At 41.3% G+C, this 14,948-nt stretch overlaps 1 protein-coding gene across 1 annotated transcript; it reads right to left on the reverse strand.

The window, feature by feature from the left end:
* Window positions 1-1,044: 1,044 nt before the first annotated feature.
* LOC126051525 (saccharopine dehydrogenase-like oxidoreductase) lies at window positions 1,045-14,387 on the reverse strand. The gene is made up of 11 exons (XM_049830851.1): window positions 13,774-14,387; window positions 10,833-10,913; window positions 8,982-9,111; window positions 7,375-7,424; window positions 5,629-5,759; window positions 4,966-5,083; window positions 3,683-3,802; window positions 3,529-3,585; window positions 2,876-2,987; window positions 1,956-2,037; window positions 1,045-1,236 (listed from the first exon to the last, which is right to left on the reverse strand). The coding sequence occupies exons 1-11, from the start codon at window positions 13,786-13,788 to the stop codon at window positions 1,131-1,133; spliced, it is 1,002 nt and encodes a 333-aa protein (XP_049686808.1). The 5' UTR covers window positions 13,789-14,387; the 3' UTR covers window positions 1,045-1,130.
* Between the last annotated feature and the right edge of the window lie 561 nt (window positions 14,388-14,948).

The following is a 14,948-nucleotide window of genomic DNA, read 5'->3' on the forward strand; positions in this document are numbered from 1 at the left end:
GATGGTGAATGTGATGCAGCTGTGGGAGATGAAGAGATTTTTTCTATCTCAAAAGAGTAATTTTCAGAACTTTAGGAGGAAAATTTCTTATGTAAAGTACTTCAGTAAGGGTCACCAATATTAGCTTTACTCATTACAGTTTTCATTTGTCTTACCTAGTTAATGACATAATGCAAGTAATCAACCAAAAGGAAAATACTATTAAGAGCCATATTCCGTTTTCCTCCAAGTTTCAAAATAAAGGATGATGTAGAATGTAAAAACCGAGATGGACTTAACCGGTTTTGGTAGACCTTAGCTACAACAACAAAAACACCCCCAACAACCACCACCACCAAACACCCCACCCAGAAAAACCCTGAACCACCACCAGCTTGTAGGGCCACTCAGGCCTCCCAGCCCTGGCACCGCTGGCCACCATGGGGAGAAGAACTGCCGTGTTGCTGATGACGGTCTCATTGACAAACCCTACTCTTTGTGCTTTCTCTTCTATTTTAGTGCAAGTCACTACAGGCAAGCTAGTAAGAATGAAAGTCAACATACCTTATGACAACAGTACAGAGTCACCTGGTCTCTATAATAACCCAGGGGGAAAAAGGAGACAAAACTGTTCCTTAAGCTCTGAGAAACAACAACTACTCTTTTATTTCACTATGGGCACTAGGGCTTTGAAAGCAAGAACACCACAAAGCAATAGCGCCCCTCCCAAACAGGCATGAGGAGTAACTAGTTGTTTCATCTGCTAAGGCACTTGTTATCCAGGGCCTGCCTGCTTTTAATAGTTGCAGACTGGGGCCAAGCAAGAAGGCTGTGGCTGATTGTGAAGCAGATGCCATAGTGGTTCTCTTAAGTAGTAGCTTAAAATTTAGCTAGAAGAGATCAAAGAAAATTCTAGAACTAGTACCCAATAAGTCACTGATTTAATATGCTTGGGAACTAAAACTCAAGCCCCTTCATGGGCTTGCTCGCTATAGCAAATAGTACTGTAACTTTTAACTCCATTTTTCTTCTGTTTCTGCTGTAAACAATAGCACACTGAAACCATTTTATGATTAGGCTTTTACAGCCAAATGAGTTTTATTGGAGTTAGACCCAGGAAAGGGGTTAGTTCATACAGTTATGTTTTGACTTCAGAGTTCAGGCTTGCTAATAACAGAGAACTCAACACCACGTTTGTTGAGGCGATCGATCGGTTTTGTTTTGGAGAAAGCAGCTCCTGGAGAATATACACCACCCCTGTTAATGAAAATCAAAAGAGAAAAACAGTAGTGGTACAGTGAGTGAGTGAGACCTTTTATTTATTTTTAAGTCAAGGATGTATTTCACTGCCTGAGAAAGAAAAAGCCACTCTCTCCCACAGGAGAGCGTGTGCAGAATTTAGCAAGCTGGTTATATTCATAGGTTCGTTTCTGCAGCCAGCAAACTCAAGAGAAACCATTCCATTAACTGGAAATGCAGACACTGATGCAACAGATGCAGCAAAAGCATTTCTATGTATGACTACATCTTTTCAAACTGAAAGGCAGATGAAGAGTAAATGGCTGTGAATCAGTATCTGAAGGTTTCACGTATTATTTTTATAATGACCTTACAATTATTACATATATTACACGTTATTACATAGGTGTATTACGATTACACGCATAGAAGTATACTGAAATGCGGTGGACTGACCTTGGCTGAATGCCAGGTGCCCACCAAGCAGCTCTGTCACTTCCCTCCTCAGTAGGACAGGGAGAGGAGAAAATCATATGGAAAAAAACCCCTCATAGGTCAAGATCAAGGTGGTTTAATAAAGCAAAAGCAAAGTGTGTGAAGTTATCTCCCTTGCACAGCCATTTGGGTGAGGCAAGACAAAAATCCACAGGGTTATGAGATCTGTAGTTTCCAAGAGAAACATACACATATAGTAGTTTTAGGGGAGATCAAGCTGTTCTGCATGGGAAAGTACTTACCGTTTAGGCAGACAAGCTGCATCCTCCAGAAGAGATACAGCTGCTTGAACCATTGCAATTGGTATAGCAACATAGCCAGGCTCTGACAAACAAACAAACAAACAAAAAAAAACAAAACAAAAAACCCCAAACAAACAATGTACAGCGTGTTGAAATGTAGAATGTAATCTCGCTCTTACCCACAGCGTGCTGAAGAATAATCTCTTTGGCAACAAAACAGCCTTCCCCATTTAAGAACAGCTTTTTTACCTTGTAACCATCCCAAGTAGCTGGTGAAGTCCTTAAGATCTAATCTGGACAAATACTGCTTCAACTACAGGCCTATAACCACACAACAAGCATGAGCAATCACCTCACAGGTGAGAGAGGGCTCTCCATTACAGCAAGAGCTTTCCCCATTCTGTGCTTAAATTCAGACTTTTGCTGTGAGACTGTTGCATTCAGCAGTTATTTAAAGAAGCTATGCTTCATTAACTCCTTTCTGAATGCACATTCTTGCTGTCTCCAAACTTGACTTCAGGTGTCACCTCCCCTCAAAGGAATGACCTGAACACAGGTATGTTATGGCTAGAAATGATACTATGCCAGATCTGCTTCCGTTCACTCACAGGGGACTGGAAATAAACAAGTAGTAAGTCCAGGCTGCAACAACTGAAAACTAACCTTAAAGCACTCTCCCTTTAACTGCTCTACTCTGCAAAAATGAAAAATTGGAACAGGGAAAGTCAGAAGGAAAGCGAATGACAAGGCAGCAAATGAAGTGGCTGTGAATGCTACTATCCAAGGTAATACTCTGTAAAGGCTGCTGACTTTGTCCATGCTGCAAGCGCTCCTCAAGGGTGAGTAGCAGTGGAACCATAAACTTCTTTTCAAGCAGGGAATGTAAGGCAAAAGCAGTAAGCTGCTACTGACATACATACCTGGTCCTTTCACTTCAGTGCAGATCTTGACATTTGGTTTGCCATACTGGGGGTCTTGCCCCTCACTGTAACCCTCGCCAAAAAAAGTCATTGTAAAAGAGGTTCCATCCATCTGTAGTGGACAAGACAAACGTGGCCACCAAAACAGTAACTCACTTCTATCAGGCAAGCACAAGTAGTAAATACAGGTGTCTATTATGCCACAAATACTATCATCTATCTAAATATGAGAAGAGTTATTGGGAGTTATTGCTTAAAAGGTACAATCTCATCTAAATTTGTAATCACTTCCCCTTTGTTGGAACTGTTACTGTCCTAAAGTCCATTTATTCTCTCAGGGCTTTCAGTCCTGGGTTTGTACTACTCAGTCTCCCCCTGTCATCACCGTTGACAGATGTGAGTGCTGTGAGCCATCCCTGTAAATACATCAGACCCAGCAACATGACCCATTTTCTCCTGGTATGAGTTGCACATACTCTGATGTCTAATAGCAGAAGGCATGATGATTTAAATATTCAAAGCTAACTGAACAGGCACACACAATGTGCATTTAGAAATTATTTCTTTGGGACTAAGCAGCTGACTCTAGATTACTAGTCCACCATTATCATAACAAATCTATTCAGTAATTGTGATGGAAAACAGTCAGCTACCTGTTTCTGGGTTGGTCCTTTCTTTGTGAAGAATCCAGCAGAGAAAAATTCCGGGTACTATATAAGAACAGGGGAAAAAACCAAACAAACAACAGTAAACTAGAGGGGGAAAAAATATCCAAACACTTAATTCTTTTGTGTTCTGAACACTTACTTTTGTCAGAAGTTTTCTTCCAAAGCTCAACTTCACAAGAAGAAGAAATAAAATGCCAGCAAACATCAGCTTGATAACAGAGCCAAGACCACCTATGTTCACATAAGCGCCATACTGCACCTGAGGCAAAACCATATTTCCAGTGGTAGAATTTACATTAAAATTTTTGCATCAGTTCATTTGTAAAAATGAATCTACCCCCCCACATTAGGATGCAACTGCTTGATACAATAGATAGCTGTTTAAATCGGGCCTTAGACAATTGTCTTGGTTCTAAGCAACTCTCTGAATAATGCTTCACTTTGTAATTCATTATGAGAAGACAGTGTAACTACAGAATGGCGAGGGAGCGAGCATGGTAAACAAGAGTGGAACACTTTAAAGAAAGGTGCATTTTGGTATCCAATTCCAGGCTGCTTTCCCAAGATCTTCCTTTCCTCCCCTTACTGCTTTAGTTTAAGACAAACTGACGCCTTCCTTTAGAATTTTGGAATAGCAATGGGAAGCCTTTCTCATGAGTAGTTTCCAAGTATATTTTCAGAGCACTGTCTCACCTTCATCTCTTAACTGATGCCTGTGATTCTGCACAGCTGTTCTATACGTTGTTGGGGCTGGTCTCCTCTCAGGAAACCATGGAAAACAAAAACTAAACACGACCACCGCTTCACCTTGCCTTTACTCTGCACACCAGAGACCCAAGCATCAAAGACGTCTCCAGATACAAATGAGCAGCATACGAATTCTTTATCAGAATGTTTACTACACTGACCTGACCTGACCATAGTTGCACAGACTACAATTACAATGCTTTTAGAAGCTCCACTGATTAAAACAAGAAAAGCCTCTGCACAGGAACAGAATTTAACGTATTCATCATTCCCCAAAATAAGGAAGCCTACCTTTCAAATATTTCCGTGACTCAAGGCTTCCATTCCCTACAAATACAGGCCCAGAAATCAGATAGCATAAGAACCCTACGAGAGACTCTCGTATCTATTATGCTAGCAGCAATAAGCAAGCTCATCAGGCAGAGCATCGAGTAGTATGAAAGAGGCCCGTGCACCCAGAAGAACCTGGACCACATCAGGTCAAACAGCTTGCAAAGGAGACCAACAGCACCAGCCTCCTTCTTTACAGAAGCAGAAGCACATCGCAGTTCGTTACTATTTACCTAACTGCAGAAGCCCTACTACGCAGATCTGCACTAAGAACAGTTATCACATAAAGGAAAGATGCGCTGAAAATGCTACTAAGGACATAGTATACCAAAACCAGTAACTTACAGGTGTTTCCTGCAACTCTGTGTGCAAGTAACACTGAGACCGTTTCACAACGGAACCATCAGATCCCATGAATCGAATGGAGTACTCTTTGAATTCCTGATTGTAAAACACAAGTCCTCTGCCAATGGAAAAAAGAAAGTCAGAAAAAATGTTCACATGTTCACGCGTGCTGAAAGAAACAGATCATAACAGCCCTACCCATACTGGCTTTTTCCTCAAGCATTTCTATGACTTCACCTCCTTCCACTGAAAGCAAACCATTCCAAATTTATCCCTGGCTCAACTCAAAATCCCATGCACTACAGCGAGGATGAATTTGATAATCAAAATAATACTCTCCTCACATTTCTTTTTTCCTCCTACCAATCGCTTCTGAAATCAAACACAAAAGTTTGCCATGTCAACAAAAGTCTCTTAGAACAAGTTAACTTTGAGAGCCCGTAAATGCTGGGACATGTTCTCTTTTTTTTCAGTAAAATAGGAACAAATCAGTAAAACTGAACTTATCTTCAATTCTACTAGATGAGTATCTATCCATTCATATTACACTGAAGTCCTAAATGCATCTTTTTAGTATTTAGCAAAGCAATATGTTGCCAACCTATGTAGTGAATACTGGAGCTGTTAGAAGACAGCGTGTTTCACGTCTTACGCTTCTTATACCTGCTTCTAAGTTTTGCACCAACTACTGGAACAGGGGCATATCCTATCTTTTTTCGAAGCTTCCTCAGGTTGTCTTGATCCGCAAGGCCATAAACCGCTGACTTCCAGGTCCCATCATGTGCACAAGAGCCCTGGCAACATACCATGAAACCGTAGTTAATTCAGCATCTGAAGGTTTCATGTATTATTTTAATAATGACCTTACAATTATTACATATATTACACATTATTACATAGATGTATTACGATTACACGCATAAAAGTACATTGAAATGCGGTGGATTGACCTTGGCTGAATGCCAGGTGCCCACCAAGCCGCTCTATCACTTCCCTCCTCAGTAGGACAGGGAGAGGAGAAAATCATATGGGAAAAAACCCCTCATAGGTCAAGATCAAGGCGGTTTACTAAAGCAAAAGCAAAGGCCGCATGCAGAAGCAAAGGAAAACAAAAGCTTTATTCTCTACTTCCCATCAGCAGGCGATGTCCAGCCACTTCCCGGGAAGCAGGGCTTCAGGACACAGAGCAGTTGCTCCAGGAGGCAAACCTTGTACTAACACATGCCCCCCACCCCTCCTCCTTTCTCGTAGCTTTTATCACCGAGCAGACATCATATGGTACGGAATACGCCTTTCGTCAGTTTGGGTCACTACCCTGGCTGTGTCCCCTCCCAGAATCTTGCCCACCCCCAGACTACTGGGTGAGGGCGGGGGGAAATATTGGAGAGCCAGCCTTGATGCTGTGCGAGCACTGCTTAGCAGCAGCCAGAACGCTGGTGTGTTATCAGCACCTTTCTAGCACCAGTACAGAGCACAGCACGATGAGGGCTGCTACGGGGAAAATTAACTCCATCTCAGCCAGACCCAATGCAATCTCCACCCCTTACGCCATACCATTTGTGTCATGCTCAGGTCCCACGGAAGTTAATACAGAGAAGATTTTATATTTATTTTTCTATATATATAAAAAACTGCCCCATTGTATTTAATTCTCGTTACTAAATCCCTTCTTACCAGCACTTACAACTTATCCTACATACTTAAACCACCTTTATACCCAACATACAGATTTATACACTCTCATTAACTACTATTCCCTGTCCTTTAACAGACAGATATTACTCTCCCAATCCACGCACTTCCTCCTCTCCTCCCAATGCTCATAAGAACAGGCTATGACTTGGGCCCCATCTGGCAATATGGGTGCTCAGGACAGGACAGGAGAAGCAGTATGTTCCATTGCTGGGCACCAACACTGTCTTGGTTTGGGTCATCGTTGCATTATTTCAATAATGACCTTACAGTTATTACATACATTACACCTTGTTGCAATTATTATACTTTAATGCCTGTAATGCTAATACATGTACCTTGAAACATACCCCCCAAACAAAACAAGCAAGCAAGCAAAAAAACCCACCAAACGGCCAAACACTAGGATTACTGGCAACACACTATGTATCTGTTACAGTTTATTTATGTATGAATCCTTCCGACATCTCTGCAAATATTATTTCCTGAAATGGCTTAACACAGCAAACTTTAGGTAGACAGCCTATGCAAACGAACCTTACAAAAGCGTGTTTGCTCGGCATACTTCTGTTAGCTCCTAAAGTTCTTAGAGCCATCACCAAAGACCTGCCAGCTTGTTCCTTGGTCTGAATTAATGTAACAACAGTTATTCTAATGGGCTACAGTGAAGTCACCACAAATACCTCTCAGTTTCCAAGAAGGCGTAAACCAACCAACCTCAGGCCCAGATTTCACCTTCAGGAAACTTTCAACAGCAGTTAAGGTACCTTTAAGGGAGGAGAAAACATGACTTGGCATATACAGTCATTAGTTCACAAAGCCAGAGTACACTCTGGTAGACTCAAACAGCAGGCCACTGACACTGTTAGTTGAAAAGGCAGAGTCACATCTTTACCTCAAAGTAAAATAAACTACGATTAAGTTCCACAGCTCTTTTAGTTAGCAAGTATCAAACTTCTTACATAAAGTACTTCAAGAAGCGTCACCAATATTAGCTTTACTCGCTACATTTTTCATTTGTCTTATCCACTTAATGACATAATAAAAATAATACACACCAAAAAAAAAAATAAAGGAAAGGAATATTAAGAGCCATATTCAGTTTTCCTCCAAGTTTCAAAATTAAGGATGACGTAGGCTGTGAAAACTGAGATGGACTTACAGATTTTGGTAGACCTTAACTACAAAAAAACCCAAACCAAACAAACCACCCCCCCAACCCCCTCCCCCAAACCTCCAAACACACAAGATAGCCTAAAACCTTTAAGTTTAGCATAGCTTGTGTTTTGCAAAGCATGCTTAGTTGTGATGAATAGCAAAACAAAACAACTCCTCCAAATTCCGCTTTGTTTTGCTTTGCTCAGTTCCTTCTGAGAGCATTAAGACTGTACTTGTGGGGGCAAATGTCAATATAGCAAGCAACTGGACAGACAGCTGGTAATACCCTAAAGGCCAAACAGGAAGATATAAAAGACATCTTTCTTCAAATCAAGTATCCGACATCAAATTATAACCCCGCGAACAACCAGATCCTCATTTCCACGCCTCTCCTCTCCCTTCAATCAGATCCAGATTGAGTTTTATTAAACTGAAAGCTGATGACACGCTCCAACGTAAAGCAATCCCACTTCATAGCACTTCTAACGGTACATAAAAGCAAAACATTCGGATGCTTTCATCAGCCCTTCCAACTGCAAGTCAGACCTGACGAACGAAGTATCCGCATTTGAGATTGGGAGCAAGTACTATTTGCACAGAATGGAATCATCTCGCATCTTCCCTCAAATATATTTATCCTCTTTCAGTTACTGTCTGGCTGCTCTTTAAGACAAAGGCACGGCACGGCACTGGCTGTCTACTTACACTCAGACAATGGCTTCTCAGGGCTTCCAGTAGAGAAAGAAAACCTAGGAAACCGGATCACCCACTAATTTCCAATCCCTCTCCCGCAGCCTTCCTGTCCCCACTGTCTTTTCCCTACAAGATCCGCACTGCACAAGGGGCAGTGCGCTGAGCCTTGCCTAGGGATGTCCACAGCCTGGCTCAACAGCCTGCTGCTGACAGCTGCAGGTTCTGTTCTCTCAGCGAGCAGCATTACCTTGAATCCCTCCTTCACCTAATGACCAATCTTCTCCAAGCTAATGGGAATATGATTTACTTCTCAATTTTTATTTACCAGGTTTGGTCGAAACTGATCAGCTGGTAAAGGCAGGCAAAAAGAGAGACTGAAGGAGTCTCCACATAAGCATTGCTGCTTTGGGAAGCCAGATGAAAGCATGGTCTGCACTTCTTTTTCCGCATAAGGTCACACTTAAATAAGTCACCTTTCAACTTGTCTCTGGTGCACAGTACTCCCATATCAGCTGGTATAGAGTCAAAGCCACAGCTTCCAATGACATACGCTCCCTTTTCCGCAGCTTTTTCATTGTATTTCAGGCACATTCCTTCCAGAAACTAAAACACAGTCAGAACAAGTATTTTAAGCAGAACTCTGTACTCGGCCACACCCAATATGAGCCATCAGCGCTTTACTGTCTTATCACAGCACCCCGCATACTTCAAAACACTTACAAGCATCTTTAAGACAGATACATACTACTCCTGTTTTACGGCATGAAAGTATCACAGCAGTGCAAAGAAAGGTGGCCTGCACAAAATTCCCATGTAGAATCACAACCCAGACTCGAAGCAGAACTCAAGCATTTTGGATTTCCAGAGAGAACCCGAGAGGCTCTTGTCTCCAAGTAAGAAAACTATCCAACTAATACACATTAATGTACTTAAAAACAAGTAATGCATCGTAAACCAGCAGAGCAGGAGGCAAAATTTGTCTTCACGCTCAGCAACGTTAGCAGAAAAAATACTACACAAATACCCCTTTAACAGCTCTTTGATAGAAGGTAGCATTTTTCTACGGTCACGTACCTGGGGTTCTCCACAGACGTCAATGCGGCTCGCACCGTTTTCAACACCAGCTTCTACCACAGGCTCTCCAAAGAATCTACACTATAGAAGGAAAGACCACCCCACGTTACAAAAAATAAAACCCACCCACCACAACTCACCCAGCGTGCTTCATCTGACAGAGCCACCCACAAGAGAAGTAAGCCCTTGGTGGGTACTGGGTTTGCTACGTGGGGCCAAAATGTAATAGTACTTGTGGGTTTTGGGGGGCTCGGGAGAAGGAGCAGCACAACAACCTTCATCACTGATGATGCAGTTTGCTGCACAGACTGCTGCACCCTGTTTCTCTCCAAAGGTAAGACCACCAAGGCCAACTCAACGTGTCTAATCTCAAGGTATGCTTTTTGCGCTCCTGTTATCAGCATATTCTCTACTTAAGTACCGCCAATTTCCAAGACGTCGTCACGACCCAACTTCCAGCTCTTGTACTTTGATCCCCTCCAAGCGCGCTGCAGGTATCGCCACCGAGAGTTTTAAAGGGGCCAAGAACTTAGAACAGGGCCCACTTTCAGCCTCAATACAAGCACTGAAGGAAGCCGACTGTTGGGAGCAGAAGAGCTTCAACCTTAAGCAAGAGACACAAGAGAGACTCGCAGTCTCACAGCAGTAGCCATAGCTTTGTGCTGGTGCAGCAGCAGTATCTAACCCAGGCACCATCATTCTAGAAGAGCAGGTGACAAAACCCAGCTGGAGATGATTGTGCCTCTGCCACCTGGGTGTACAGCCTCTCCCCCTTCCACCTGCACACTCACTGCTTCTTGGAGAAGAGGCTATGAAGGAAGCAGGCTACTCCAGCAGGACAGAAAGAGACGAGGAACCAATGGGGAGACCCACAGGTTAGCTGGAAAGAAGCCACAGGAGGGGATGTGACACCATCTCAGCAAGGCTAGGTCACACAGACAGTGCTGGCAAGGAGCAGGAGAGGAAGGCTTAAGCTACTGCACAAGCATGCAGGTCAGCACCACCACCGTAAATCTCCTTTATTTTGGAAAACTTTTGCCTGCATCTGGACATACAGATTAACGAACCCAAGATCTTGTCAGTTGCTGAACACTTACTGTACCAACATATAGGTAAAATACTGCAAGAAATTGTCTTATCTTCAGAAAGAGATGAGAAAAATCATCTTGCAACATTACACACAGAATCAAGATCAATACTTTTATGTACCTGAAAAAGGGAAACGGGCTCTAACACCTGCAACTACTGACCCAGTGAGCTGGTCCCAGTTGTTTCTTCAGTAAAGGTTTTCCAACGTGATTAGGTGGAACCTTTGCTAGGGCTTCCTTCAGCTGTTAGGAGACGTATCAAAATATAAGCATTGGCTAAAAAAAATAAGCTTTTCAAGATTGAAATTACAGAAGAGGACTCTTGGACGGTCACAGCCTTGACAGAGCAACCTCCAATATCAAGTTGTTTTCTCTGGGACAGAGAACCAAGCACACTTCTTTTGGAAGGCAAGTATTTTTATATTTCTGGGAGTCTCAGTTATAATTATTTAAGAGAAGGGGCTATAGAGTAGATCTACAGTTAAAATAGACAGATTCCATGAGGTACAGCTCCCCTTGAAGACAGCAGTATTATTCTACACGTCATCTCTTTAGTTCAGAAAAACACCCCACACGTATCAAAAAAGGGACTAAGACTATGTGAAATGTAACACAATCTAAAGAAGGACCCCTCTTTACAATCCAAAGGAGAAAATCTTCAATATGAAAATTTAAATTTAACTTGCATTTTAAAAGTTTGGGCACAACTTAGGTTATCTTTCCCATCTTAAAATTTCTGAGGACTTCAGGGGGAAGAAATGGAGTAGCAGTGACAAAAGCTTGGACCATCTTACAGTCAAGTAAAATTTTCACTCTATGTTATTTTTCACATTTTGCTCGACTTTGTGATGTACTTTCACTTCAAAGTAAATTAAGTTTTTCAGTTGTCAGATTTTCTTTTTCCTTCTCAGATACTACCAACATCTGAAGTGTTCAGACTGCAAGCACCACAGCTATATATGATTTCTAAAAAACCCTGTAGGTTAGAAATTGCTGATGTATTTTATTAAGCTATAAGGACTGTTCAGTTGGGTTTTTTTAGTATAACCACCTATGGATATAAAGCAATGAGGTAACGGTAATTTAACCTTAACGATTTTGCAAGGTGTACGCAAATTCGACTTTAAAGCAAGACAGTGTAAAAGTCAATTAGTAAAGCATAACAGAATTCCCAGACTAAAAAGATCTTGATCTACTTTGTAGTCTGTATTTTTATAGAGTCTCTTTCACCAGCGAACCTTGCTAGCATTGTTCACTGTTATGTATATTTTCTACCTTTTCTAGAAAATGGAAGCACAGTTTTCTTATCTAACTATTTGATGCCCATGACAATGCCAAAATCAGAAAACAAACTGCTTCCATTCTACTCGTTGGACTTCTGCTGGAAGACCATCCTCCTCTTCTTAAACAAGTCAATCCAAACCGATTTCTTGCAAAGAAGTGAAGCACTAGTTTCAGTGGCTTGGATTTATTTAAGTACAATGCAACTAAAAGGTTAGTCAAAAAAACTCTCTGAAATATTTTGGGGAGCTTTGTAATCATATCTGTTCTTTAAAGTCCACAAAGGTTCTCTTCTCTCTCCTCTACTCTGCAAGTTAACTTACTTAACTTAAAAACTTTCTGTCCTCCACCTTTGGTCTGTGCACTGGACAGTCCGTTACACTTCAATTTTCTGTTTTATAAAAATTACTCAGACAGAAGTAAATGTCTTTTAAAAACCCCCACAACAACCTAGAGAACACATATATGTAAAGGAACAAAAATAAACAGAACCAAAGAAGCCTTAGGGAAAAGGTGTAAACTTGACTTGAGCTACAACAGCTGTTAACCTAAACATTTTTAAAACAGTAGGTTCCTGTAAAAATTTGTTTAGGTGTATTTCTTGGAATGTGTTTCTCCTTAATGTTCTTCCTGAGGCTTAAGCGCAGCAGCTTCCGTGTCTTCTGCAACAGGGGATGACATTAAAACCTACAGCAGAGTAAGAAATACCTCACCCCGTAAGGCACAATGATAGCAGTAGTCCCTGACCTCGTGCCTTGGCATGGAAAAAGCCTTTAAACGCATTTTCAGGATCCTGACTCTTGGCATACTCAGTAAAGCACGTTAACCCTCCTTCACAGTTCAAACACTGGAGTTTCGCAAGAGGTAACTATCTCCCTGGTAGCAGAACTATTTTCCATCAAAACAGTAACATCATAAATATTCTAGTTTTGTTCCTCTGGATCTTTTTTTTTCCAATTCCACTGAAGAACTGGAACATCGTTATGTTGGCTGGAGGCTTGGACGTGCCTAAAGCAATACTTACGCCTTTTAGCTCCTGAAAGACTTCACTGCCACCTCCTTCCTGTGCTTTTTAAGGAGGGGCATTCACACACAGCATTCCGGCAGCTTCCAGGTCTGAGGTGAGGTATGCTGGGCAAGAAAAACTAGATTTCGGCATCAGATACAGCCGAGTTAGAATTATTTTAGAACCAGCGAGAACTCAAGCGCTTACAACCAATGAGTGTGCAAATGGACTGTTTTAGAAAGAGTCAGGGCTACAATTTTGGTATCCACAGAACGCTCCTATTTCTAACAAGCACTGAGCTCAATGCTAGGAACACAACAAACAGGGGAAAGGTTTAATACAACCAATTAAATCCTGGAAAAAATCCTTATGATTCCAACCGGTATTAATCACAAAGTTCAACAGAGCACAGCTCTTTTCCTCGGGCTTCGCCCAGCAAAGACAGGAGACTAGGAACATGGAAGTAAGCAGGATGAGAGACTTGGATGTGCACTTTAAGCTAGACAAGCAAGCACTCCTTGAGGCTCTAGGAAACAAAGCAAGGAAATGAGTAGAGAGAAGTGAAGTGTTGGATGAATCTCCTCTACTTCACCAGGCAAGATGCAGAGTGGAAAAACCCCCCCGCTTTTAAAAGTACTATTGAGAATTCAGGTTTATAATAATTCCAGAAAGGAAGGCAGTAACTGATGAAATAAAAGCTAGAATGCCTGCAGGGCTCTTCAATATCAGAACTGCAAGAGCCTACCACCACATTAGAACTCCTTTATCAAACAAACAAAAAATATTAAAATGACAATTTCTGAACACGGTACACACCCAAAATTTCAGCATTAGGTGTTGGTTACAGTGATATATAAACTTAGCACACAGCCTTTGCTTGTGATTGTCACAACTTCAAGGTCTGAACTGAAAGAAATGCACAGGTTTAACAACACTTTTATCATGAATCATACTGTGTGACCATAACAGTAACGTAAATAATTATTTCTAAAAATAAGGATTGAAAAATAGATACTGCACTGATAAAGGCAGACTTGTGAGCAGGGCTATAAACCCATGGCTATACAAAAGCAGCTTGCCACCTATGAAATTGGGACAGATCAAAAGATTAAGAAAAGAACAAAGCATTTTAATGATCTCTAGAATTTCTTCTAGATCTCTAGAATGTCTTCTGCTAAAGACACAGAACACCTTATGAATTATAACATTCTTAATATGCAAAGCAGTGAAGAATCCTTTCTAAGTTCTTTCAATGGTACTTTATATAGATTTTTCTTATATTCAACTTTCAATTATTTACACCCCATTAGGACCTCCTGAAAAAGAAACTAGCAGCAGCATTTTGTTTCAAGAATTCAGAGACTATATTCAAGCTACCTTCAACCTCCTCTGACAAAGACTGAAATTTTTAAGTGTATCACTGTAAGACACAGATGTTCTCCAGATAGTGATTCTTTTTTGCAGACCTTTTCTGAACCAACCTGAAACTCTTGTACTTTTTATTTTTGCTGATGCCAGTACTTAATATTGTATTCTAGTGATGCTGAACACCAAGGCAATCTAACTATTTATGTTTATTTGGCGCTTTCCTCTCGCAGCAATACTGTTACATCTTCCAACTGACATAAACTGTGCTGCATTTTGTTAAAATATAAAATAACCTGGCATTCAATTAAAGAGGGTTATTCTGTTTCTTCTGAAAAAAATCTGGGTTTATGGTTCCCGTACAACAGGATACCTAATAAGTTAGCTTAATGTAGGTAAAGCAAGCTATGCAACTATCACAGTACACATAAAAGGAGTTTGGCATCTATTTCAATTCCATATTTGACAGTAAACACAGTGTTCCTGCCAGCTTCTGGACAAGGCCTTTTATTACCAAAATGTACATCACAGAGGACCTCTGGAATAAACTGTGTGTCACAGGCAAGCCAAATTTACTAAATGGCTTGGCTTACAGAGAATAAGCTGAAGGGCAGACTGTTGGAGCT

Source organism: Accipiter gentilis, chromosome 28, assembly GCF_929443795.1.
Source record: "Accipiter gentilis chromosome 28, bAccGen1.1, whole genome shotgun sequence".
NCBI classification, from domain to species: Eukaryota; Metazoa; Chordata; class Aves; order Accipitriformes; family Accipitridae; genus Astur; species Astur gentilis.

Coding starts and splice junctions, on each gene's coding strand:
- LOC126051525 (XM_049830851.1), bottom strand. Junction 5,760..7,374: donor AGGTGAAATCTGGGCCTGAG/GTTGGTTGGTTT, acceptor GTATGTTGCCAG/GGCTCTTGTGCACATGATGG. Junction 3,803..4,965: donor CAGAGTTGCAGGAAACACCT/GTAAGTTACTGG, acceptor GTTTTGCCTCAG/GTGCAGTATGGCGCTTATGT.